Source organism: Apis cerana, linkage group LG1, assembly GCF_029169275.1.
Source record: "Apis cerana isolate GH-2021 linkage group LG1, AcerK_1.0, whole genome shotgun sequence".
Classification (NCBI taxonomy): domain Eukaryota; kingdom Metazoa; phylum Arthropoda; class Insecta; order Hymenoptera; family Apidae; genus Apis; species Apis cerana.
In genome coordinates, this window is record NC_083852.1 from 15,105,243 (window position 1) to 15,131,129 (window position 25,887).

Consider the following 25,887-nt stretch of genomic DNA (forward strand, 5'->3'; position numbering starts at 1 on the left):
AATTCAAAATTGTGTCTTATATCATATCAACAATAAATAGTTTTAAAATTCAAATATATAAAATCAAAAATGTAGAAATAAAAAATATATTCATCCAAATGAAAATCTAAATTTTTGTAAAAAAATTTGTTAAAGAAAAAAGAAAGGAGAGCGAGAATTGTTAGCGGTAGTGACGAGTTTTCGATTGAACCATGATCATCGTGGAAAAACACGAAGTGAGAAGAAGAAATGGCGGATCCGTTTAACAAGGTGCTTCGCCTACCGGATAATACATAAGGGGTATTAAGGCCGCTACTCAATTGGGTATGAGCTCACCGAGAGGTGGACGTCTCAATTTTCTTCGCGACTTAATGACCGATCGTTAAAACCCGGCTTCGCCTCGAACCGGCTCCTCGCCGCACGAGAACGAGCAAGATAAAACGAGACGAACATACTTGATCCTCTCTCTTACGTTCTTACTCACATTCTCATACTACACATATCGACAATTCTCGTCGTCTAACGTAATCATGAATTTTCTGTTGTAATGATATTTACAAGTATAGAAAGATTTTGCCAATTTCTCGTCATAATTTTACTTTTGTTGCTATAGATGAATATCTAAATATAATATATATCCATAATATAATTAAAACTATCGTATTTTAATGTGGTCAATTTATCTCGTCAATTTTCTCTCGTTTTTCGTATATTTTATATCAATAGAAATCGTATTTCTTTAATGATTAAAATTAGATATCGTTTCAAAACAACTCGTTAGATATTTTTCATCGTAAATATTTTTAATTTCCAGATAGTGTTGCATATGTATATCTTATGGTTATTGTGTATTCTAATATCGTAACTGAATTTATGAGATTCGCTAATTTTATGATTATTAATTTTAATTTACATTGGACGGCTATTGAATTACTCATAGATCATTACTATGATATACAATTAACTTTATGCTTCATTTTAAACAAGAATTTCTTTTAATTTGATAATACTACGCCATATTACTTACGAAACGGAAGAATATTTCTTTAAAATATTTTATCCTTATCCAGATGCTTCGTATTATTGTTCTGTTCCTACACTTTCACCTTCAAAAAATTGTTTAAATTATTTTTATAAAAAAATTATGTGCACTGAACATAACTAACACACACATTTCGATGTGACACTGAAAATATCAAAACCGTTTCATACCGAAATCGCCCTCTAGTGAACAAAATTTAAATGATTTACTTTAGCGCCACTTACTCTACAGTCGATACATCACATTCTACATTCTACAGTCGATATCTTTTAAACAATAAATAAATAATATAAAAAAAGATAATAGTAACATTTACATTTTTACAACGTCTTAAATTTAATAATATTTGTCAAGTATTTGTTGAGATATGTCGTACATCCATTGAAGACTCTGCTAAAATAATATCGGAAGAGCTTGCTCGGTCTTCCGTTAATCGAATTTCCGGAGCGCTGCGAGCGCGTACCGTTCCCGATTTCCATGTATCTTTAGTTTGAACTTCTCGTATAGCAGTATTGGAGTACCCTTTTAATTTATTCGATCGAATTTTAGATATTAATTTTACATCTTCAGAATAATTGACGAAATTTTGAAGATCTGATGGTTTAGTAAATGATAAAGTTTTTTCAATTTCATTTTCAAATAAACTAAAAAAAAATTAATTATATATAGTCACACAAAGAAATAAGAATGCAGAATAGATATTAAAAGAAGACAAAAAATTTATTTAAAAAAATGAATCAATATATTGACTTCTATTATAAAATAAATAATCTTACTGAATCGGTATCCATTTTGTAGATTCTTTACTACATCTTTTTTTACTTTGTTCTGCTAATTTCGCAATAATATTTGCATCTACATTTATTGATTTCGGTTTTTGCACACAACTCTTTAATCTCTCAATATTTAAAGTCAAATGTTGTATTTGTACCTTAAGTGTCGCATTTTCATGAACTAATCGTGCATTTCTTTGTACCACCTGAGAGTCCACACAATAAACAATTTCTTTTAATGAAAAATATAAAAAAATTATAGGATCGAACAATGACTAAAAATAACTGCAATTTTAAAAAGTTTACCTGTAAAAATCTTGCTTTACTTAAAGGCAAAGGCTCTTGAAACTTTTCGGATACAATTATATTAAGTTCTTCTCTTGCTTCATCTAGTTTCTCCATCATATCCGTTATTACTTGCAAGTGTTCCTTCAATAATTGATCAAATTTTTGCCTCAACGAATCTTTAGCATACTTCATTCGCAAAAACTTTATACACAAATTATACGTTGTTTCGATTTTCTCATTTAATTCTTCTCTAAGCGACTTATTCTCATCTTCCAAACATTCTCGTACTACCTCAAATTCTTTTCGTTGTTGGTGCAATTTCGAAGCACCACTTGCACATCGTGTCTTCTGTCTTTGTATTTCATTGTTAAAAGAATCCTTTTCTTTTTGATAGAGGAACCTCTCATCATCCAACTGCTCTAAAATTAAGTCGATGCATTTAAAGATCGCGATGAACTTAAATGAGTTTTTTATAATCTTACGTTTGAGGTTCTTGATATGTCTTTGTTGTTTTTTCAATTCGGTCGACAATCGTTCATTTTCTCGTTGCATTTTTTGCAATTGTATATCTTTTATTTGTATAATATTTTCTAATGATGCAACCGTTTCTTTTAGGTCTGTCACCTTTAAATTATATATTAAAATTATTAATTAATTATCGATATAAAATGATTAAAAATCGCCTACTTGTTGACATAAATTTGTTAATTCCTCGTTGACGACTTGACATTGTGCATTCGAGCAAAAAATCTTCACATCTGGGCCCTTGTTCAGGCTGTTCTTAGAACTAATATTCTGCATATCATAATAGCAAATATTACGTTCTAGCGATGAACAGCAAAATTTTCTTGACCTTGAACCACATCACATCAAAATGTTTTGTATTGTTAACTTTGTTAACGATATTTCGCTTACCTCAAGTTTATCACCAATAAAACTTAATTACTGAAATAATTTACAAATATTGTAGGTTGTTCGTTTGTAAACAATCATAGGATTCTTCTAACAATACGAACCAATATATACCTCAAATATTGAAAATCATTAACATGTTTGTATTTATTTCTTCGAGGATTGTATAAACAAACAATTTCTTTCCCTCACATAATGACGAAAAATCACTTTCATTAAATTATTAGATATCTTTGATTGTATTAACAAATGATAAACGCTTAAACGTCAAAAATTTTTAACCTACAAGTATATAAATTTTCCTTATATGATCAAAAAAGGCATTCAAATAAAAATTACGTCATGCAATACTGATTAAAAGTTGTGAAATTTTTTATTGTATCGTATATGTACAAAATAGGTGTACAGACTACTTATCAATCGCATGGGCGCGTTTTATACACGCTTTATATATGCTATTATCGCATATAACACTGATGTAAGAGCATCACATTGTGTAGTACACCTGTGTAACCTCCTCTTCTGTTATCTTTCATCAAATGGAATGAATGTCAAGATGACGCGTAAATATGTTTCTTCTTTTTTTTTTTTTCTTTAATTCTGATCTCATTTTTTACCCTCTTTACAATTATTAATAACATTCTAGTATAAGGGTTCTGTGACTATTACCCCTTCCCCATCTTGTACACACGAAAATAATAAATTACACTGGAACGTTATCTTCGAAATTTGTTTTTTTTTTTTTCTTTAAAGAGCATAGTAATTCATTTTTTTGTGAATCGCGATTACATGACTACATTAGAATAGTGTATATTCGCATCACTGGAAGTGTTGATGTGTGAACACGGCATCGGAGAAGACAAAAAAGGAAATAATACGAATATACCTCACTGTAGGTCCGCCCGTGCTTTCCACTAATTTTATTAACAACAACTGGGCCAAATATCTGTTTCTTTTCACACTTCATTTTAAAAAACGTGTTCTTGTATTATCTTATGAATTTTTTGGTAGTTTTAATCATTTTTTTTGTTTTTATTTTTTCATTTTTTTTGTTTTTTCTTCTTTTAACAGCATCGTAACGAGATAAAATAAACTAATAATATATGCGGTTGGCTCTCAGAAGAATGCCCTCTGAACTTTCATTTTCATAAAATTTTGTCAAAAAAATAATTTTTGATTCGTATCCTTAATATCTCGTAGTTTTCTTAATACGTTTTAAGGGTCACTCTTCTAAGGCAATTAAAAAAAAATATTTGATTAGATATTTGATTTGTTCAAAAAATATTTAATGTTATTTAAAAAAAATTCCACTTTCTATTCGCAATAAATGTTATATGAGTTCACAAACATGTTTATGAAATAAAAAAGTGTAACGTTATTTTTCATAAAGTACATAGTGTGATATCTTATAATATTTTATTGGTCCAGTTGTGTTGTAGAAACGTGGAAGGCAACGTCTTTTGTTTGATAATCTGGTGAAACGATACTAGATTCGCACAAATGCGGATGATAATGATGGACTTACGCTTATTAGCCTAACTTAAAAGTTTGTTGTATTTCAATAGTAATAAGGCTGATGCTTATTTTTTCTTGTTCTTATTAGCTTGATTTTTGTATTTGGCTGCAGTTGTTAATTTGGCATTCTTCTTCTTGGGTTCATCTTCATCATCTTCCTCATCTTCTGGCTCCTAACATGTTAAAATAATAAATAGAATATAGCTACGGAAATAGTTTATAAACTTTCAGATATCATTATGATAAAATGAAAACCTAGAAGCGAAAATTTTATTTTATAAAAGATCATATCCTTTACTGACATTCTAATGTATTTCTATTTCCTATAATACCAAAATATAATTCGAAAATAAATGTGGAAAAAAGAGGAAGCATGATATGTAAGGAATAAAAGCAACTGTTTTAAAATAGGATGATTTATTATGCAAGAAAATAAAAGACACATGGAATGAAAACACAAACGCAGAAAGTTATATCCACGACTTTCATTTATTCCTCAATCTTCAGAGCCCTCCCGCCCCCCAGAAATTTTAATATTCATATAACGTGATTTTAAAATATTCTTGGTAAAACTTGTTTTTTGGATGATGATTGAATAGCAGCATTTTAATATTAGGACTCTATTTGTCTACAGCTTCATCCAGTTTGGCACGCTTCGTGCCATTTTTTTTACCCTCTGCAGAATGCTTTCTTTTCTTTTGTGGTGCCTGAAATTTGTATTCCTAGTATATAGAAAATGAAATACTAACACTTTTGTTAATATACATAATAAAAGCATAACAAAAGATATGATCATATCAAATTGATTTATATGTATGTAATTGCTTCAGTCGAAAATATTCTGCATTTTCCTTATATCAATTCTCAAAAAATTCTTATACAAGCCTAATTAGAATGTCAGTTATGAATACAATCTTCCCTTTACTTGTAATTTTTTAACTAACTTTTAATATGTACATGTATATATATACAACTAATCTAGAGGAAACATTGTTTGTACCTTATCATCATCATCATCATCGATGTTCTCTTCCTCCATTTCATCATCCATATCATCAAACTCCTCCATATGTGTACCTGAAAAATGCGAAATAATATAATATTATTTAGTTTAACTTTTTTCATTTCATTCATTCACTTTTCCTAAGAAAATAATTTCCATGATTAAACAATTAAACAACATTTTAAATAATTTAATTTTTAAAATTATATTAAGGTACTTTTCAAAATATAATTTAGTAATTTTATTTTTAATATAATTAGTAAACTTTATAATTCCATTTAAAAATTCATCTATACTTATCACAACTGTTAAAAGGCGTCCAGTTGTAATTATCGCCTTCTCTTTGTCTCTCTCTCTTATACATAATGTTTAATTCTAATATGTTTAAGTATTTAAGAAAAATATTAGCATAATATTTTAATATACATTGGTAAATAATTACATATCATAAATTAAATTTTTGTTAAAGTTATAACTATTATAACTTTAAAATAATAATAAATATTAGAAATTATTACCAAGTAGATTATGTCCTACTATGTGAACAGGACCACTTCCTTTAACCAAAGTAAATGTGACTGGAGGATCAGGAAAACTGAGATCTAAAATAATCTGTGCTGTTTTCCCCATCTCCAATAAAGCAATTGGTGTTTTGATGGGTCCTTTTAGTCCCATTGCTTCAACTTGTAGTACATTCAATTCACCAGGTTTAGCCTCTGGACCTAAAAGAGCCTTTTAAAAAACAAACAAAGCTAATTAAAATTTAAATAATAAAATAAAACTTGAAACTGATATATTAAAAATAAAAAGTAAATATACATACATAAAAAATAAAAATTATATATAAAAATTTATATAAAAACAATATATTTATAATAATTATATATTTTTTTATGAAATATCTATTATTTATATATATATAAAAAATTTTTATATTTCAATCAATTAAAAGTAAAAAAAATAAATAATTAAGAATATTTTTAAAAAGAATGAACTTGGCAAACATTCTTCATTATATATTTATAAACATTAAATTGTTTATCTAAAATTAATGAATAGTTTTATATTAAAATACACTTAAACAGTGCATTTACTAAACAAATATCAACATCACAAATTTTCATGCTTTTGTTTCTCGAAAATTCGAAAATAAAAAGAGGTTATTTTATCATAAAAAAATAAAGAATGAAATTTATAATAAAAACTAATTTTTTATAAAGATATTAATTTCACATCGTGATTAAAAATTCGCGCGCAAATGTAACGAAAGGTGATGAAAGCGCTCGAAAAATCGGGATTACTAGTGACGCCAAATATTGGTCATATATTTTTATACGGTTAATAGATAGATATAAGAAGTTGCGCTAAGCTGTTCGTACTGAGTCAGAAATTTATCCAAATAAATCAACGATATACATCGTAGAACAAATAGAAACCATTTGCTATGAAATCGCGCGTTCATGAAAATTCTTTATTCTTCATAGAACATGGCAAAAAGCAAACGAAACGTACGTAACGTATCAAAGAGCGATAAAGTATAATTTAACTATTCAGTGTGCTCCCATCGATATTTTTTACTTACCATTTTTATGATCAGCTTCTGATCGGCACCAAAATGTTGGTTTGTGCCGTCTGCGTCGTCGTTCTTGTGCTCTGGATCCCATACCTCGCTAGAATTAAGTCCTTCGAGAGTGATTCCTGGACACACAAATCACAAAAGTATGCACACGGAATATCATAAATGCTTGCCGTTATATCATAGTTTGATAAAAAACGCAAGTTCATTAGCTCTTTAGGGGACAATGGGAGTTCGTCACAATGGCCGAAAACCAGCCGGCGTCTCAACCATAGTACCGCTCGCGTCGAATGGCCAATGACGACGAAAGTAATCGCGTGCGCAACAAAATAAAGGAGCCACAACGTTCACAATAACACGGCTTCTGATATTTACCATAAAGATACTCTTCCGCCATGACGATCGACTTGATATTAAAGGATTCTCGTTAGTGGATGTATAGAAGGACACCGTTGGAGTGTGCGTGCCGAACGAGAGTAGAGAAGCTAAAGACGCCGCGCGCACAACGGTCACTGCGCGAAGAACAGTGGTCGCACGTGCTAGATGAACGCGTAGCAAATGAGTTTCGCGTACTCAGCCTTGCGCGCCTAGAATACGTTCTTTCCTTTGATTGGTCGATGCACTTTCAACTATTCTGAACAGCGTTGCCATCTAATATCACAAACTACACTGAAGGCTTATGAAGGGTATTATTTACCCCGATTATTAAAGAAATAAATTAAATAAAAATGCAATTGTTTAATTTTAGATTTTTTATAATTTTTTTTAAATATTAAATTTAAGAATTGTAAAAAATAATAAAAAATTAAATTAAATTAAATTAAATTAAACGCAAAAATTATTTCTAAAGCAAAGACATTGGAATAAAGAAATTAATTATCCTTTACTTGATATTAACATAGAAAATTTGATTAATAATAATTTATTCAAAGAATTATTGATTTTAAAATTTTTAATAGAAAATTTATAATTTTTAGAATATTTAGAATAAGTAAAAAATGCAATTATTTATCATATTTATTTAAAAAAAGAAAATTTATAGAAAAAATTAAGTATTACAATTGTTTATATTTGTATATAAAAAGTAAATAAAATAAAAAAATAAATAAATAAAAAATATTTTTTTATGAAATATATTAATTTTTCTATTCTAAAAAATTATTTCAAAAAGATTAATGAATAACAATACGATTTAAATGAAAAATTTGGCAACGTTGTACTTAACGACTATTAGTCTATGTAAGCCCTGGTGGTAAGATATGAAACTAACATTGACATACTGACTGCATAAATATCGGGCGCAACACGTGAATTATACTTAAATTGAATAATAGCACGATGAAAAAAGTTTATATAAATAAAATAATTTCTATAATATAATTAATGAAAATTCTCTAAGAGATTTTTGATAATTTTATGCAAAATCATAATTGTATTTTGGAAGAAGTTATAGTCCTCGGTCAACCACAGGAACTGATAAAAATGCAAGCCAATATGATTATTCTAACTTGTTTACTTTTGTTACCAACGATTTTTGGAGACATTGAAAAAAATGAAACAACATTTGTTCCAACTCGAGAATGGCAAACTGTGAAAAAAGGTAAGTAAATATTCATTTAATTTCGTTATACGTACGTTTTGGGACTACTTTTTTACGCAACTCATTGTGTGCTCTTCCTAAGACCACGTCAGTCAAATTTGACATCGCGGTTTTTTATGAGAAAATAAATCGTGATTTTTAAAGAGAAACCATTTTTCTTTTAAATTCATTAATTTTATAACAATTTTTACAAGAATGTAATATCTTTTATTATTTAAAATATATACAATATATTAAAATTTGATAAGTCATAAATTGTATAGAGCAGTAACGTACATAAAATTTTATTTAAAGGTGCAAATAAATTTGTTATTTTGCTTTGACATTTTAATTACGTATTTATGTAAAATCCAATTTATTATTTTATTATTATCTTTTTTTTAAATTATTCACTAGGTACACCAATACCTGGAGGATTACATGTACGACATAATTTTCAAACTGGAGTCACAGAAGCTAAATTAATGGATTCTGAAGATGTTGAAGAAAAAGATTTAAATGAAAATTTGAATAATTCTAATGTAAATTCTCTAACATTACATCCTGAAAAAGCAATTTTTGAAGAAAAAGATCCTACGGAAAAATCTAATTTATTTCATCATCCAATTGAAGAATTGAAAGCTAGATTAAAAAAAATTAAACAAGATAGTGAAGAAAATATTCCAGAACTAGATGTAATTATTTTTAATTATAATCAGTATATAACTAATCAATAAAAAATAATATTTCTAAATTATTTTTAGGACGAACATACACAACAGATAAAAAAAAAATTTAAAGATTATGAAACTTTGAAAAAAGAATTTAAAGCACTTGAAATAAATATTACAACTGATTCAGAATTATTAAACAACTATTTTCAAAAGTTTCATGTTCATAAAAATGCAATTACCATGGGAACTTTAACAACTGCAGAAACAGAAGAAGTTTTGGATATTTTATATAATTTAGAATATCTACTTCATCAAATTGATAATGCCAAAGTTTTTGCCGATATGCAAGGGTATGTATTAATTTTTTTTTTTAATATTAACATTTGGATGGTTTTTTTTTATGGTTTTTTAATTATAGCATGAGTAAAATTATATCTCCATGTCTCAATGGAACAAATAATGAAATAAAGGCTGAAGCTTTAAGACTTTTGGGTGCAGCTGTTCAATCTAATCCTAAAGTACAGTTAAAAGCTCTGGAAAATGATTTTGTTCAAAAACTTTTACATATATTATCTACAAATAATAAAATGGAAATAAAATCAAGATGTCTCTTCGCTTTGAGTGCTTTAATAAGACAGTTTCCAGCAGCACAAAAAGTGTGGATTGATCACGGAGGAGTAGAAATATTTGGAAAAATTTTAATTGATGATCAGTTGCAAGTACAAATAAAAGTTATGAGATTAATTAATGATTTAATTATAGAGAGACAGAATTTAAATGAAATTACAGATGCTAATCAACAATTAAAAATAAAAGCATATGCAACTGCAGATATTGAAAAAAAATTATTAACATACGAATATTGTAATCATTTGAGCAATTTAATGATAGAAAGTTTTAAAGGTGAACATAGTGATCAATTGAGAACCGATAATTATGAATTTCTTGAAACTATTTCTGATAGCATGATTACAATTGCTCCTATTTGTATTGATCGGTTTAGAGAAAATAAAGATGAATTACTTCCTATTATTCGGCATTTATTGAATTTCTATCAGAACTTGAATTTATTAATGGACAAGCTTCAAACAACTGGAAATTCACGCGACGAATTATGAACAAAAAAAAAAAAAATGAAATTAAATGTGTGTAAAGACAGTATGATTATTTATTTTGCGTCGTGAAGTTATAATTGTACAAAGTTTTATGTGTAATGAAATTCTTTTGGCATAGATACTTCTAGAATATCAATGAATATTCTACAAAAATCGTTACTAAATATAAATTTGGTAACATAGTTTCAAGTTGAATACAAATATAATGTATTATAAGATGAATGTATATTATAATATTATATTATATATTATAATATTATATTATAATATTATAAGATGTATGTGTATATAGTCAAATTTGGAATTTTTCCTGTACATATAGTGCTAAGATATTTGAGTTCTTTATTTAATAAATTGAGAATGTTATATTTATTGTTTGTTTGGAAAAGATTATTTAATAAATTATTTTGTATCGTGTATCTTTATATTGTATAGAAATAAAAATAATTCCAAGATCTGTGTATATTAAATTATTATATTATATAGAATAAAATACTTTATTTACAAATAATAATGATTACATATGAACGATTTCCTCTCGTGTAGTCATAGTTTATAGAAAATATACCTGCCGAATCGTTTAAACTAGCCGCCGGCTAAACTAGTTTCATACGTTCCGAATTTCTATTTACACGTGCTTAAAAAAGACACTCATCAAGTGTTCTGTTGTGAAAGAATAATCCTTTAAGTACAAGGATTGCGTTTATTTTGCTCGGTATATAAAATCCTTAAATAATATATAAACTTACGGAGAATAAGATGGAATCTCCTTTGATTCAATATCTGTTCTAATTCGCGAACTCCTCTAAAATACTTGCCTTTAATTTCTCAAATTTTATTAAATACAGTGACGCTATATCTACATACCAATTTTACAGATTTTACATAATATTTGTTGCATATTGTTTCTGTTCTGATTTGATATACAAACTTTTATATATATATATATCTTTAAGAATATGTTTTTTGTTGCTTTTATAATAAGACAATTGAAAATGTAATATATTATTTACAATACATTGTAGGAACATAAAATATACATTTGTTAGAATGCACGTATCGTACAAACCGATACATGTATCCGAAAATACACTTATTTTTCTGTGCGTAATTTACAAAATTTTTTTGGAATTTCAAGATTTTTTTTAACAGTAAACAAGGAAGCATAAACATTATGTACATGATGATCTGTTTTACAACATGAAAGTCAATACTGGTTTTACAGTAACGCCTAAATAACAAAGTTTAAGTGCAAAGTAAGTTGATATAGAAACGGAATGACGTTTTATATAACAAGTTTTCGATAGTTTACGGAGGAACATACGTATATTCGCGTATAAACTATGTCAAGTTTATAACAGTAGTTCTTGATATAACAATACAATTCGATAATATCAAATCACTAATAAACAATTATAGAATATAAAAATAATTCAGATTTTTTTTTAAATGTTTTTTTACTATTAAAAAAAGGATGTTAACTATTGTAACTAATATCACTATTGTAATCAATATTCGAAGATGTAAATTACCGACATGAAAACGAAATGCAATTCCTAAAGAAAAGTTTTCTAAAGAGCAATTTAAACATAACAATTAGATAGAATGTAAAAATAGTAACTGCGTTCTGAATATGTAGATAATTATGAAGTGCTGTTTCAAACTAAACTCAGTACAAAAATTGAATAATTTATACAGGAATTTGGTTAATTATTAACCGTCATTCCTCGTCTCTACCATTTTTCGGCGTAGATGCACCATGATTGAGCAATAAGTATTACGTGATAAAATTTTCTATGGCAAATTTGAATTATTTGTTCGTACACGTATCAAGAGACATTGATATAAAAAAAAAATTATACTCGATACGTGACGATATACATCAACAAGTTGCTAACTCTATTGCAAAAAGAAATAACTTATTAGTCGCAGAGAATTGTTAAAATTGCCATAACGATAATACCAAACACTAATGCGACTAATTGTTTCAAAGATTCTTTAGGACTAGTTTCTTTAAGCAGTTCAGGTAGAATGGTCACCATGCCGATATGTAGAAAACCACCCGCAGTGAAAGGTAATATCCAATTCGTTTTTGCTCCTAAAAAAAAAACAATTAAAAACATTGAATATATTATTGTTTTTGATAGTTTTAAAGAGACGCTACTTACCAACTTCGCTACCAGAAAAAAATACAGCTGACATGGCCCCAAAAATACCACCACTAGCAGTAAGAAGCTGCGCCCGCGCAGCATCCCATTTGTTGAATCCACTGCGTAATAAAATCGCGAAATCGCCGATCTCGTGAGGAATCTCATGTATGAGAATAGCAAACGTAGTGAGAACACCTAAACGAAAAGATACGAGGAAAGAACCACCCACAGCCAATCCATGAGTAAAATTATCTATAATATTGGCTATCAAATTAAGGTAGCCTGTTATATGTTTCGGCTTTTCCTTTTTAACAGCCTGTTTATCGTCAGAAACGTTGTCTGGATTATCTTTCTTAGAGCATTCTTTTAACAAATCAGTCGAAAAACCATTAGGTTTTGCAAGTTTCTTCAAACAATCTTTTGCTTCGTCTAATGGCAAACCTTTCAGAGTATTTGATAGTTTGTCACACATTAGTATTGGCTTAATGCCATTGGTAACAAAGCCATTTTTGTGTACATCCTTGAAACCGTTAGGCAATTGAGAGTATCCATTCTTCTTTTCCAAGAAGGGCTGTACCTATAATAATAACACAAAATAACTTTAACATGTTTACGGATGATTCAATCATTTTTATAGAATCAACGAAATTACCTCATTAATAATTTTTGAAAAGTCATTGGTAAATTGTTTCGAGAAACCATTTTTTGAATTACTTTTAATCAAATTGATAGAATTGTTATTCTCTATTTTTTTTTCAGTTTCATCACTAATTTTATCGGTCAGATTCGCATTGTTCGCAGAAGTATCTTCGGTTTCAGCTTCTTGCTCGAAGGCAAATAGCTTTTCCACTATAACGAATATCAAAAACCCTCCTAGTATCCATAGACCAGGAGTCGGATGATTCGTTGCTGAAACAAAAATAATTTTGTAATCGAAAAGACATAATTTACAGATCTATACAATTTTAAACTGGAATACTCGGCACGGTCATCTGTAAAAATAGAGGACAACAAAAGTGACTGAGAAATTGTAGGCGGATTAGGAACGAACCAGTTTAATTTAGGAGAGGACAGTTGGCAATTGAAATCTGCAACTGAAATACAATAGGGTTTCAGAACATCGTTTGAACCGTTCACAAAGCAGTCGACGGAGGTGAAGGATCGCCTCGAGTCACGCTTAGCATAGATCTAATATGATGAATTATAGCCTGAAGCTTAAATGGTGTTATTACAATTTAGATATATAGTTTCCGATTGAAAAGAAAATTCATATAGTTACGTATTCAATATGAGTCGTGTATAATAAAATCAAAAATACAACCTAATAAATGAAAAACTTATCAAGGCAAAAATAATAAAACCAGTTAACTGAAATCTATCTTGCAACGACGTTTTTAACGATATAGAGAGGAAGAGAGATTGGTCACGTTTCTTCGCGAATAAGAAGATATCGGGCCGATCGATTGATCCATTGACATTCTCAACTTAATCTTTAACATTCTTGCATACATGTTTTCCTCGAAACTCATTTGTCCTTCTAATGCCTAACTGTCGCACAATAAACACGAAGATCTTTTAGAATCGCATCATTCAAGATGTATAACTTTTTGATATCTTTCACATAACGTGTGACCTTTTGCACACTTTATAGTTCAATAAGTTATTGTATCCGTTACGTAATGTTTAGTCAATAACATGTCAAGTATTCTTAAATTAGAAACAGCTTTAGAAACGTTAGTTCTAACGTTCATAATTTTCGCAACATTATTTTTAACTTCTCAGAGATTTCGTTCATCATGACTAAGAAACATACTTGGCGAGATATAAAAAATGTTTAGGTTGAAAGTAAGTAATGAATAAACATAAACTCAATGCAATTTTGAAATCTTAAAATAATAATAACGCGATAGTGATTTAACAATTATCGTGTGTAACAAGGATAAATTTTTAAGTTGTCTAAAGTCTGAAAAGAAATTTAGTCTGAAAAGTCTGAAAAGAAGTTTGTTCATGTAGATATCGCAGTTAACTCGTCCGTTATCATATGTGATTCATATTCCAATGAATCGCGTAACGCCTCCGTTGCCATTCTATGGCACGATATTGCAAACAAGGACGAGCTACCAGTTGATAATAATTTATTGCCGACTCTTTGCTTCTCTGTGATTCTTTTCATCTGCGTTATTTAAATACACAATCTTGTTTTCAACGATTCTCAGATTCTCGTTTAGTATTTGCATTACCTTTGTTCAAAGATCCGGTCTTCCATGCTTCTGGTAACAAATGCAAAAAGATATCGCCCAGAAGACCCCCAACTGCAAAACTCAGTAATATTTTCAGCATACCAGAGCTATCTGTAACAGAAATAATCATCAAATTCTTTAAAAAAAAATGACCAATAAGATTCGTAAACCATAATAAATCGAATCAGAGAAATTTAATAATAGAACAAAGCAATGAATTATTGATATCTATTAGTCAATTTTGCTGTGAAATTTATGAAATTGTATATAGAATTAAACATGAACAAATTGATTATATGTCACTGTACTAAAAAGTGTAGGAAGTTGAATTTAACAGATTAAAGATGTTCTAGAAAATTGTTTCTGGACCTCGTCCTACGCGTACGCACGCGCACGCATTCATGCGTGCAAGTATGAAAAACGTGGGTGATTTTTCCTGCGGAGAGTTGATAAATTAGAGTTAAACATGGAACATTGATTCTTTTTGAAATATAACCTAACCCTTATTTCCTTTCCTTTAAAAGATGTTGAATTCCTTAAGCGAATTCAATAAGAAAAAAAGAAAGCGTGCGATTATAAAGTAAATACTGTTAATCTTTTCGCGTGGAAAAACGAAGCTATCGGAATTTCCGATCAAGAAAAGCTCAATTACGATTGAAATTTATCTAAACATTATCTAAACGTAGGCATATCATTCGTTTAATTAAACGATATCTCGTTTTACTAACCAGATTGCCAATTATCTGTATGTATACTTCCATATTTGTGTTAGTAGAAATTGAATCGGTTTGCACTTGAGTTCCTTTCTGTCTGTAATTCGCGATCCATCTTATTATGTTGATGATTACGTAAAAATCTTTGCTCCTAAAAAGGAATGAATCGAATTTTATTATACTATGTGCACGGTTATGTGTATAGTATCTCAACAATTAATCGTAATTTCGAATAGATACCCGAGAATTCTTCCGTATATAATACGGATTAGTTATCGATCTTAAATCTCGCTATCGTCAGGTGACATAACTTTTATTAAAAATTGAACGAAAAAATAGACAAGATAATTACTATTGTCTCGATCTTAAAGAAAGATAATTAAATTTTCTTCTCTATTTTTATTAAATAGTAGATATTTTTCAAATATTCATATTTCAATGATTTCAAAACGTTTGCACTTATATTTGTTGTAATGAAAATGCAAGAGAAAGTAATAAGAAAAGAATTTCTGGAGGAGGATAATAATACAACAGACAACTCTGTATTCATAACGGTCAATGTACTCTTAATTAATTTTTCTACACCACAAGAAACAATCTACATTATTATGATGTTAATTATTTTATACGATAAATACATCTGCTTGTTTGAAGTCGTTTAAGCTCTGAAGTTTAATGAATGATTCCTTATGGAATTTTTTTATTATTATTGCTAATTATGTATTTATTAAAAATCCAATTATTATTAATCGCTGAATATATGTAATATAATATCTACATCAGTATCTATATTATTCAAATTGAAAATTTAAGTTGAAAATTGTGTTAAGATGTTAAAAACAATATATACATTAACATTAAATCAAACGATTGAAAGTTAATTGGAGTAGAACAATATCAATTTTTTCTTTATCTAAGTTGAGTTATAAATAATCTCAAGAGTTCAGACATTCTCTTTAACGATATACAAACTCTACTTTTGAATAATGTAATAATATATGTATATTCCTCTTATTAATATTGTGAACTTTGCGCTGATTTCATAATCGATATAATAGTCAATAAATTTTATGTCTCTTGATTTTAAAATTGTTTACATGTTGCATACGTTTTATAAGTAATGCTTTGAAATTAAACGTTAAAATTAACATTAACATTTCATTGAAATTCAATATTTGTTGATCATTATTTTCCTGACAATCGAAAAAAAAGTTGTATACATTTTTAATCGCTATGATTAAAATCGTGAAAATGTTTTGTTGACATCAGTTTCACAAATCATCGACGACAAAACAGTAAATCATAAACAGTAAAATCAACGATGACACAACCAACGATAATGGAAAAACCATTTTACATTGGTGATAATTAAAACGTCATGTCTAATCAATGAATTTGCATTTTTTTGAAACACATGATATTGAACATTTTTTCTCAAATTTAAAATTAACGAAATTCCAAGAACATTCTTCAAAAAATAGCTTTTGATCTGAAATTTTAAAGATTTTTTCTCAGAGTCATATTTTTTAAGAAATCAATGAACAAACTATTTCGAGAACCATCGCATCAATCAACCTAAAATTTTACAATTTTAAATTTTGCTTTAAAAACGTTTATCGAAAGATAAAGTTAGAAGAACAAAAGCTTCTTTCTTTACTTTGAACGAATGCCATTTTAGCATTCGTTCAAAGTAAAAAAAAAAAAAAAAACTTTTCGAAAATAATATTCTTCATTCATCTAGATAGATAAAATCAATATTAATAAAATATAAATTAATAAACTATAAATTTTTAAATGATTCAATTTAATAAATCGTATTTTTCGCAGAACTTTAAAACTTTTAAACAGATTCTGAAGGAAAAGCCATTCATAGTAAAATTTTAACATTTAATATTTCACAAAAAAAATTAGAATATATTTAATAAAAATATATATATTTTTAAATAAAAAATTAATTCTAAAAAAATTCATGCGTTTCTTCAAAAAAATATTATTAAAATATTTGCTTTTTCAACTTGTATGAATAGGCATGATCTCTTGAATCTTTTAACGGTGTCGAGTTACGTGAGCTCGTTTCGCAGGTTAGATTATGCAATTCGCATAATATTATAATAGAATTTAAACTTTCACTCAAAAATTGTATATAAGAGGAATCAAGAAAATAATAGTTTAACCATCAATTTTATGATAGTTACAAAAGAATAAAAATTTTCTATCATAATTGAATATCATAAAGAAATCGATATCGAAATAGCACTCGAGAAGATCATGATTGCAAAATTGCCTGCAATATAAGCTTCTTAAGCTACAGTAATCTAATTTTAAACGTTATTTCCCGTTATTTATAATTTTCTTCTATTTCTAAAATAATCTTCTGTGAATCGAATAATTAAAAAAAGATATTTCGCACATAAAAGACAATACCCAGAAAAGAAATATGAAATATGAAAAAAAAAAATAAGCATTCATTAAATTGCATAAGTTGACGTATGTCGGAATGATAAATTCGCATTACGATTCGGAATTTTCAAATTTATCACATGATAATGTATTAATAAATATTCATTCGATTAAAACTAATTCAAAAAAAAATTTTTATTTCTATTCTTCTATTTATTCTTCTATTTTTCATACTAATCAAAACATCAAAAGCATTCATTAAAGCATATGTATTTCGATTTATTACTCCAATAAAGAATTCCTAGAATCGTTTGAGTCGTAATATTTCTATGATGAAATATAAAAACAATATTGCCAAGTTAATTTTAATTTCTTATATATACTTGCTGTATATATTTAATTAGAGTACGAGAAGTTGTATAAATTAAAATATCGATTGTAGTTTTTTTTTTGTATTGTAATTTTAAATATATAAATAATTTAAATTTGAAGCAAAGTGCAGAAGAAAAAAAAAGAAAAAATTACAATAATTAGAATTAATATTTATAAATAAATCTTATAAACAAATAATCATACTAAGCAAACAGGATTAAAATGATCTTGTAAAAATGCTATTGAAAAAATCAATATATAGATATTTTGCAGAATGAGTATAATAATAGAGAATAGTAGCTGGAATTACAATATCGCTCAAAGTTATCAACTAATTTGATACCGTATCGAGAATCGAATAATACAGTATCAATGTTATTTATTGTGTCGTTTATTTTTTATCGGATATATCATTTTTTATTGATAATTATGGAAGATAAATGATAGATTTTTCACAATTTTTAATTTCAAATAAATACCATTCGTTAAAATTACAGAAAATCGTGATTATTAATACTAATAACATTGTTCTGAACATGTGACAAAACATCTGGAAATTATAACAAATTTTTGCAATTATCCAGTTACAAATGTGAAAAATAATATTTTTTTCGATTCCTTACATAATTAAAAATACTAAACATAAAATAAATATTATTCAAACAGTGCTGGTTATTTTATTTGAACATAATATAAGAATAAACAAGTTGATATATTAAAAATGATATAATTGTGATAAATATATAGAAAAAACGATAACAGATCACGAGTCTGGAAATAGTATTAAAGCACTCGTTAAATTGCAACTCTAATTGTCCAACGAATCGTTTAAGAACGCAATTTCTTAATTATCATCGATAAAATGACTAACAAGATAACAAGTACGTATTTTAAAGTCAATAAGAAAATAAAGAAAATAAAGGAAAAATAAATTTGATCACGTTCTTGCTTTGAATTTCATTAAGAAATATTGAAATATTGAATAAAGGAATTTATCTTGGCGTCATTTGAACATGGTACATATAAAATATGCAATATATATTAGGAACGTATATATTCGCGTAGTTCTAAAATAGGAAAATCGATTGAATGGTATAGGAAAGCATTTAAAGAAATTAAGTATTATAGCTAACAAAATTATTCATTGGAAAGACAATGTCATTTAAAGTGCAATCGTGATCGGATCGAACGAAAAGAAATGGAGGACACATCTGTGAGTGCAATTCGTGGGTAGAGCAATGAGACCCGCTCGATAATAGATTCATTCCAGAACAGTCGTTCCCTTGGTTAAAACAGGGGAAGTGTCGTTTCGTATGCCATCCATGATGCAATGATTTCCAGATTTGTCCTTAACAATTTTTTTGTTCTATATGAACTAATGACGACATAAAAGCTAGCATAGATAATGTTAATTTTTAAAGATAGTAAACTGAATTTTTTGTTATGTAAATTTTAATTGTTTTTACTAATAAGATCAAGATCATAATTTTTTAAAATCATTTTTTGTAAATGATTTACAATAATTAATAAAATTAAAATAGTGATCAATGGCAAAATAAAGAATTATTTCAGTAACAGGATCCATGTAGTAGAAAGACTGTATAAGACATATAAAATCGAAGGATCGAGAATATACATGTAAACGAGAATGTAGTCCGATCGAATAGCAGAAAATTGGTTTATAGAATCTTGCATTATTCGATTTACAATTTTGTAATATAAATAAGACGTTTTTCTTAATCTCTGTATATATTTGATAAAACAAAAAAAAAACAAATATAAATAACTCTTCGCAAATTCTGGTGATCATATATAACGATTAAATTGATCAATAAGCAAATATATAATTTATATGTCATAATAAAATATTAAAAAAAAACTGAAAAAAAAATTTTTATATACATTATAAATAAAAAAAAATTCGTTAAAAATTATAAGATTTAAGAAATTAATCACATTATTAGAAACGTAAATAAATTCAATTCTGTTGTTTATAATTTAAACTTACTATTTAAAAAATTCAACAATTATCCATTATTTTTTACAGGTAAATTTTATCTGTGAATCGTGTCACATTAAAGAACTATTGATAAAACAATAAAAATAAAAATTTAGAGAAAGCTTTAATATCATTTAGGAGTTTTCATTGGAAAAATATGAATAGCGAATGCGCAGTAGGTATCGATTTATTTTCACAGTTTCCTTTCTTTGCGTCCAGGTATAATCCAAGGTGTTAGTGAAAGTCAGCTGCAACAGATGTTTCGTTCCTTCTTCAATGAGAGATTTTGGAATACCCTTCGTAATCCAAGGGTCCTTTGAAATCTTATGTACCTAGTTTCAATAAAGAAATGAATAGACGCGCATTTGTGTGCACGTTTGTGAAGGCCAACAAGCCTATTCTAAAAGAAAAGGTAACGAACTAAGACGATAGAAAAATTTTAAACTTGCCTATAAAAATAATTCAATGATAATATCTTTATGCAAAGAAGAAATATGTACGAAAAAATAAATAAAACTATGTTAATATTTAGTTGACATACATAATACTTTCTAATTTCAACATAATGTTTAATGAAGAAACATTAGAATTATTTGAAAGACATATGCATTAACTACTTCATGTCCTTGAATTCTTCTTACTAATTAAAACAATGTTATACACATTCACATACATATATATATATATATATATATATATATATATATATATGTCTCACAAAGGAATTGGAAAATTCATTCGTATTCTCCACTGTGCTAACAGGTTCCATGACCTTCGTATTATATTATGTGCCATAGCGTTATTTACACACGTAAATTCTATACATTTCTCGTTCACACGATACAAGTGTTATTACTCGTGTTATTATTTATGCCACAATTCGACATTTTAATTTGAAACACGCTCTTGCCGATTTTTCGAGAATTTAAAAACAAAATTTCTTTCGATCCTATTTTTTCTCTTTTTCTTAATGAAAATAAAACAATAATACTCGGAAGAGAGATTTCTCAACTTAATCGTTTTAATAATTTTTTATATTTAAAAATTAAAAAAATTAAAAATAAATTAAAAAGTAAAAAAGAAAAAATTAACTGAAAATATTAAATTAAAGAAAATTCATATCTTTTCTATTCTTATCTTTTTCGCCTTAAAAAATAATATGTATAAATATGTAAAAAAAATTATATTTGCATTTAAAAACTGGTTTTTTATAATTTTATTGTTGAAATATGCGTACTTAGATGCAAGTTTTACGACCTTACCTGCTTGCATTGGCGTGGAACAAGCAACTTCGCACAACACAGATGGATTCTATTAATACATTTCATACATAAGAATACAATTATCTCTATTGTGTCTGTATTTTCGAAATTTTATCTTATATCATGTTACAAAAAAAGGAAATTGTAAATATGAATGTTGATTAAAAAACTTATTGTTTGTTATAAAGATTAAAACTAATTTTCAATGTTTCGCTGTTAGAACGAAATAATCTAAGACAAATCTCATGATTTTAAAATTTAAAATGATTTAAAAATTAAGAAGAAAAACAATTCTTAAAAACATTTTTCATTGATACAATTAAAATAAACAAAAATATTTTGGTTAATAAATACGTATATCTATTTCGTAGAAAAATTATGTTTCGGAGAAGACGAAATACAAAGCGACATAGCGAATAATATACGCAGCATATCTTTTCTTATGATTGAGTGTGTTTTATTTTGAACATTCAAAAGAACTAATGTAATAATACATCATTATTTTTATCTTGTCTATTATTATTCAAGAAATACGAAAATTTCGTGTATATCAAAATTATATGATTTTTTCCAAATAAAAAAAAAAGAAAAAGAAAATATAAGCAAACGTTATTTGAGATAATATGTCAATGTTAATTTCCGAAAATTCACATATTTTTCTTTAGAAACAGACAAAATAAAATTATTTTTGTATATTTTAAAAAATAATTTCACAAAATAATTTCACAAATTAATCACATTGATACATTGTGATATGAATATAATTAAATCAATGTTAATTTTATATTTCTTAAAAATATAAATATTGTTTTAAAATATTCAATTTCAGATACAATATTATGATATTTTTAAGAATCTATCGTTTGTTTATTATTTTTATTTAAAATCATTTCATTTAAAATAATTGAATATGTCAAAAAGAATAAAAAAATTGTAAATTATTTATAATTTTACAATTTTTGTATAAATATTCATATTAGAAAATTTGTTTATCTTATATATCTCGAATGCAACTCATGTTCTTATCAAATATTTGCAAATAATAAAGACATTAAAGAATTAAATTACATGAAATTACATTTAACAAGAAAAATTAATTAACATATAAAGATAAGTATTTATTCATTTTTTAAACCTTATTTTATACTTATCATAAAGAAACATACAGTCTCATATGATAATTAATTATCAATGCATATTATTTAAGATACTATGCACATATATATATATATTTTTATCTTTTTATTGCAATTCAGGAAAAATTAAAAAATAATTTTGTAAAATATCATTAATAAAGTATTAATTTGATTAAATAAATAAACTATTAATAATTTAATCTATCAACAAATAAAATATGATTAGATCTAATTATAAAATTAAATTAATTAATATCGAATTTTTCATTGTAAAACTTTATTTATATATTGCATAAATCCAGACGCATATACTATTTGCAAATTTAAAAACATTTGTATTTAAAATTTTTAAAAATTAAAGAAGCAAATCTCATTAATCATAGATATATCGTAAATAAGAAAATCAACTCATTGGTACAGATCATCTGTACTAACCTATGTGAAGCTATTTCCCGCGTGCGCATTTAAATGTACACATAACCTCCCTTAGCGATTGTCAGAATCTCCCGTAGCAGAAAAACACTATGATTCCATGTGAATCATGTAGACTCATGCTGACTAAAGAAAATAACATGACAACGAAGAAAAAGAGAATCTTTAGATGTTATTAAAAAAAAAATATTGATTACATTACCTCCAGTTTTTATATCAGCACCTTCTTCTATAGGGATGACCAAAAGTGGAAAAATACCAGTTAATCCAATCATAGTACTTCCAAGCAAAGAAAATAGCCATGTATAATCGAAATATTCTACTGTAGTTTGCCACGGTATCCACATTTCTTGTGTAATCATTTCATACAAAAATCCGGTCGAGTCGGTACAATTCTGTTGTATACACATGTTTGTCGCCATGTTTATATCGTGAATCAAATATTTCGTTTGTCAAAATTCTTTAAATTTTATTGATCTTCTTAATTCTTTAATTCTATCTTAATTACTTGATTCAAAATCGTCGTAAACGAAATCACAATAACAAACAAATCACAATAAATTTTCTTTATAGTTTGTTTATTCAAAAATAACCTCTCTCAATAATACTTTTAAGAAAATAATTATATTTTTACACTGATTAATAGTCAATAAATAACACTAGTGAATATAAAATTTTTTAAACAATGAAATTTCTTTGACAAGAAAATTTATCAAGAAAACAATTAGAAGATTTTGTCGAGACAACGACTACCAAGCGCCCGACTAGCCTACACTGAGGACTGAGTACGGACGCTACAAATCAGGAGGTCGCCGCCTCTACTACCGTTGTCGATCTTGTCGATCAAGTCAAGCCTTCTGCTATTTTCCGCCGCAATGCGGGGGATAAGAACTGTCAATGATAAATATCAGGATGATTGTTTATGTATTTCACTATTAGAAGATCTCACTGTTTCTTGCGTTTTTTTCTTTTATCTTGATTTTCTTTTTTCACTGTATAACTCTTTTCGCTTATTTAATTCGTATTTTTCGCTATAATATTTCATACCACCGAAATAAGGATAGAAAACGAAATAAAGTTCTTAAAATATTACCAGAAAAAAAAATTCGTTTTTTTTTATTTCTGTAATTTTGTTTTTTTTTTTTATATTTTTATATTTTTAATGAAAATATTTTGAATTTTAGAAAAATTTGTATAATCACTGACGAAATGGAATAATCACTTTTACCGCCACTACTGATAAACACGATTACACAACGACACACAGTATATGTTTTCAGTTCATATATTTTTGGTTATGTTACTTCGAATTTGTGTAAGAACACAATAAGCCTATCATACCACTAATTTACAATTAAAATTGTAATATTATTACTCTATTTTGTTTTATATTTATCTTGTTTTGTTAATTAACAAATAATATATAACACCCATTCGTCACAATGTTCAACAGCTAATGCGTATTATAACGAAGGCAATCCTTTTTATAGCTACTGAAGCGCTCCATCAAGTCACTAGTATATATACATATATATTAAAAACAGAGATGGACAATATATTTGCTTTGAGTAAGACAGAAAAATAAAGAATAAAAGGATAAAAAAGAAAAAAAATGGAAAAAACAAGAAAAACACAAATTTAATGCTAATCAATAACAAACAACTAATTACATTTTAATTAAAACAAAAGTCAATATTTGAAAAAATATTAATTATATAAAAAAAAAGAAAAATCATTTTCAACATTATCGAATATTGAAATCGATAGAGGCGCTGCTGTACTTCTTTGCTAATCTTTATATGTGCATATATTTAAATTTGATAATAATCAAAATATAATTTTCAATATATAAATAATTAATGATAATATTTGATGATAAAAAAGAGATAAAATCTTTATAATATTTTTTTATATATTAAAATAAAGTTAATATTATATTAATATTTCGAAGTACTGAATATTTCAATTTTGTGCAAAATGGCTTCCATATGACAAATATGATAATTAATTTCGTTGAAATAGTATTTTTATTGCAGTATTTCATATTAATTATTAATATATTTTAATGACACTATAATTAAAATAAAAATCTGATTTTTAAATAATACGAAAGTAATTATATCATTTTTAAAGATAAAAATGAACACATGATTTAGTTAAAATTATTTTTTTCGCAGTGTGTTAAAGTAAATTTGTTACGATCTATTGCGAAACACCACTTTTGCAATCGCCATTTTGATGATCGATTAACGTATAAACATATACTTTTCCTTATTGTTAGATAACAATTGTCTATCAATACCTATTACTGATAAGTTTAACGAATCTGAAAACAAAGAACGGAAAGAATGAACACTACTGATAACATATTGCTATTGTATAGCTATTCGCAAAGACCAGATTAAATGAAAACTGAGATTTGTATCCGGTAAAGTGTTAATTGATTATAAAAGTATAAATAATTATTGAAAAATATCCGGTTGATTTATATCTTGTTTACCTCTTTTATTTTATTATATGTATATATATGTATATATAATATATGTGTATATACACATATATATATATATTATATATATTTAATATACGCATATAACAAATTATAAATAACTATTTATATTTATACATTTAGTTACAAATATATCTGAGATCTCGAATGCACCTACAGTTGGTAACAATGAATTTAGTAACGCCATCTTTAATTAAAATTAGCAAATATATAAAAAA

At 26.7% G+C, this 25,887-nt stretch overlaps 4 protein-coding genes and 1 long non-coding RNA gene across 16 annotated transcripts in view; 2 read left to right on the plus strand and 3 right to left on the minus strand.

The window, feature by feature from the left end:
* The window catches only part of LOC108003577 (probable serine/threonine-protein kinase irlB), a 31,109-nt gene extending 27,861 nt beyond the window's left edge, over positions 1–3,248 (minus strand). The window contains exons 1-7 of one of the 6 annotated variants that reach the window (XM_062076608.1): positions 3,109–3,248; positions 2,998–3,027; positions 2,770–2,935; positions 2,565–2,706; positions 2,101–2,501; positions 1,798–2,000; positions 762–1,665 (exon numbers count right to left, since the gene is read on the minus strand). In XM_062076608.1, the coding sequence (XP_061932592.1) occupies positions 1,371–1,665; positions 1,798–2,000; positions 2,101–2,501; positions 2,565–2,706; positions 2,770–2,883 (1,155 nt within the window). In that variant the 5' untranslated portion in view covers positions 2,884–2,935; positions 2,998–3,027; positions 3,109–3,248 and the 3' untranslated portion in view covers positions 762–1,370. Of the gene's footprint in view, positions 1–761; positions 1,666–1,797; positions 2,001–2,100; positions 2,707–2,769 lie in introns of those variants that run through there. The other 5 variants (XM_028669614.2, XM_062076589.1, XM_062076598.1 and 2 more) reach the window with 5 other exon arrangements.
* Positions 3,249–3,342: 94 nt separating this feature from the next.
* LOC108003578 (nucleoplasmin-like protein) lies at positions 3,343–9,040 on the minus strand. 4 transcript variants are annotated; one of them, XM_062076621.1, is made up of 5 exons: positions 8,724–9,040; positions 7,095–7,210; positions 6,031–6,244; positions 5,510–5,586; positions 3,343–4,682 (listed from the first exon to the last, which is right to left on the minus strand). In XM_062076621.1, the coding sequence occupies exons 1-5, from the start codon at positions 8,791–8,793 to the stop codon at positions 4,575–4,577; spliced, it is 585 nt and encodes a 194-aa protein (XP_061932605.1). In that variant the 5' UTR covers positions 8,794–9,040; the 3' UTR covers positions 3,343–4,574. The 4 variants fall into 4 exon arrangements, with proteins under 4 accessions (XP_061932605.1, XP_016921412.1, XP_061932612.1 ...); XM_017065923.3 differs by lacking the exon at positions 8,724–9,040 and adding an exon at positions 7,464–7,607; XM_062076628.1 differs by lacking the exon at positions 3,343–4,682 and adding an exon at positions 4,910–5,216 and having other exon boundaries at positions 8,724–8,808.
* On the plus strand, positions 8,505–10,913 carry LOC108003474 (nucleotide exchange factor SIL1). The gene is made up of 4 exons (XM_017065743.3): positions 8,505–8,688; positions 9,085–9,362; positions 9,432–9,691; positions 9,760–10,913. Exons 1-4 carry the CDS (start codon positions 8,505–8,507, stop codon positions 10,457–10,459), a joined length of 1,422 nt encoding a protein of 473 aa, XP_016921232.2. The 3' UTR covers positions 10,460–10,913.
* On the minus strand, positions 10,912–25,410 carry LOC108003592 (zinc transporter ZIP13 homolog). Of its 4 annotated transcripts, XM_062076566.1 has the most exons (6): positions 25,360–25,410; positions 23,363–24,674; positions 14,847–14,957; positions 13,259–13,515; positions 12,625–13,183; positions 10,912–12,554 (listed from the first exon to the last, which is right to left on the minus strand). In XM_062076566.1, exons 2-6 carry the CDS (start codon positions 23,580–23,582, stop codon positions 12,379–12,381), a joined length of 1,323 nt encoding a protein of 440 aa, XP_061932550.1. In that variant the 5' UTR covers positions 23,583–24,674; positions 25,360–25,410; the 3' UTR covers positions 10,912–12,378. The 4 variants fall into 4 exon arrangements, with proteins under 4 accessions (XP_061932550.1, XP_016921430.2, XP_061932560.1 ...); XM_017065941.3 differs by lacking the exon at positions 25,360–25,410 and having other exon boundaries at positions 23,363–24,937; XM_062076576.1 differs by lacking the exons at positions 23,363–24,674; positions 25,360–25,410 and adding an exon at positions 23,164–23,275.
* On the plus strand, positions 18,843–20,866 carry LOC133666310 (uncharacterized). The gene is made up of 2 exons (XR_009830323.1): positions 18,843–19,212; positions 20,550–20,866. It is a non-coding gene; the product is annotated as an uncharacterized LOC133666310 (long non-coding RNA).
* Positions 25,411–25,887: the final 477 nt, after the last annotated feature.

What these genes read in the sequence shown, in the direction of transcription:
- LOC108003474 (XM_017065743.3), top strand. Translation starts at nt 8,505, where the DNA reads ATGCAAAATCATAATTGTATTTTGGAAGAAGTTATAGTCCTCGGTCAA. An exon ending in ATGGCAAACTGTGAAAAAAG is followed by an intron (nt 8,689 to 9,084) that starts GTAAGTAAATAT and finishes ATTATTCACTAG; the next exon opens with GTACACCAATACCTGGAGGA. An exon ending in GTTTTTGCCGATATGCAAGG is followed by an intron (nt 9,692 to 9,759) that starts GTATGTATTAAT and finishes TTTTAATTATAG; the next exon opens with CATGAGTAAAATTATATCTC.
- LOC108003578 (XM_062076621.1), bottom strand. Translation starts at nt 8,793, where the DNA reads ATGTCAAATTTGACTGACGTGGTCTTAGGAAGAGCACACAATGAGTTG. An exon ending in AGAAGCTGATCATAAAAATG is followed by an intron (nt 6,245 to 7,094) that starts GTAAGTAAAAAA and finishes GTTTTTTAAAAG; the next exon opens with GCTCTTTTAGGTCCAGAGGC. An exon ending in AGTAGGACATAATCTACTTG is followed by an intron (nt 5,587 to 6,030) that starts GTAATAATTTCT and finishes CGCATTTTTCAG; the next exon opens with GTACACATATGGAGGAGTTT.
- LOC108003592 (XM_062076566.1), bottom strand. Translation starts at nt 23,582, where the DNA reads ATGGCGACAAACATGTGTATACAACAGAATTGTACCGACTCGACCGGA. An exon ending in TTTCAAAAATTATTAATGAG is followed by an intron (nt 13,184 to 13,258) that starts GTAATTTCGTTG and finishes TTATTATTATAG; the next exon opens with GTACAGCCCTTCTTGGAAAA. An exon ending in TTTTTCTGGTAGCGAAGTTG is followed by an intron (nt 12,555 to 12,624) that starts GTAAGTAGCGTC and finishes TTTTTTTTTTAG; the next exon opens with GAGCAAAAACGAATTGGATA.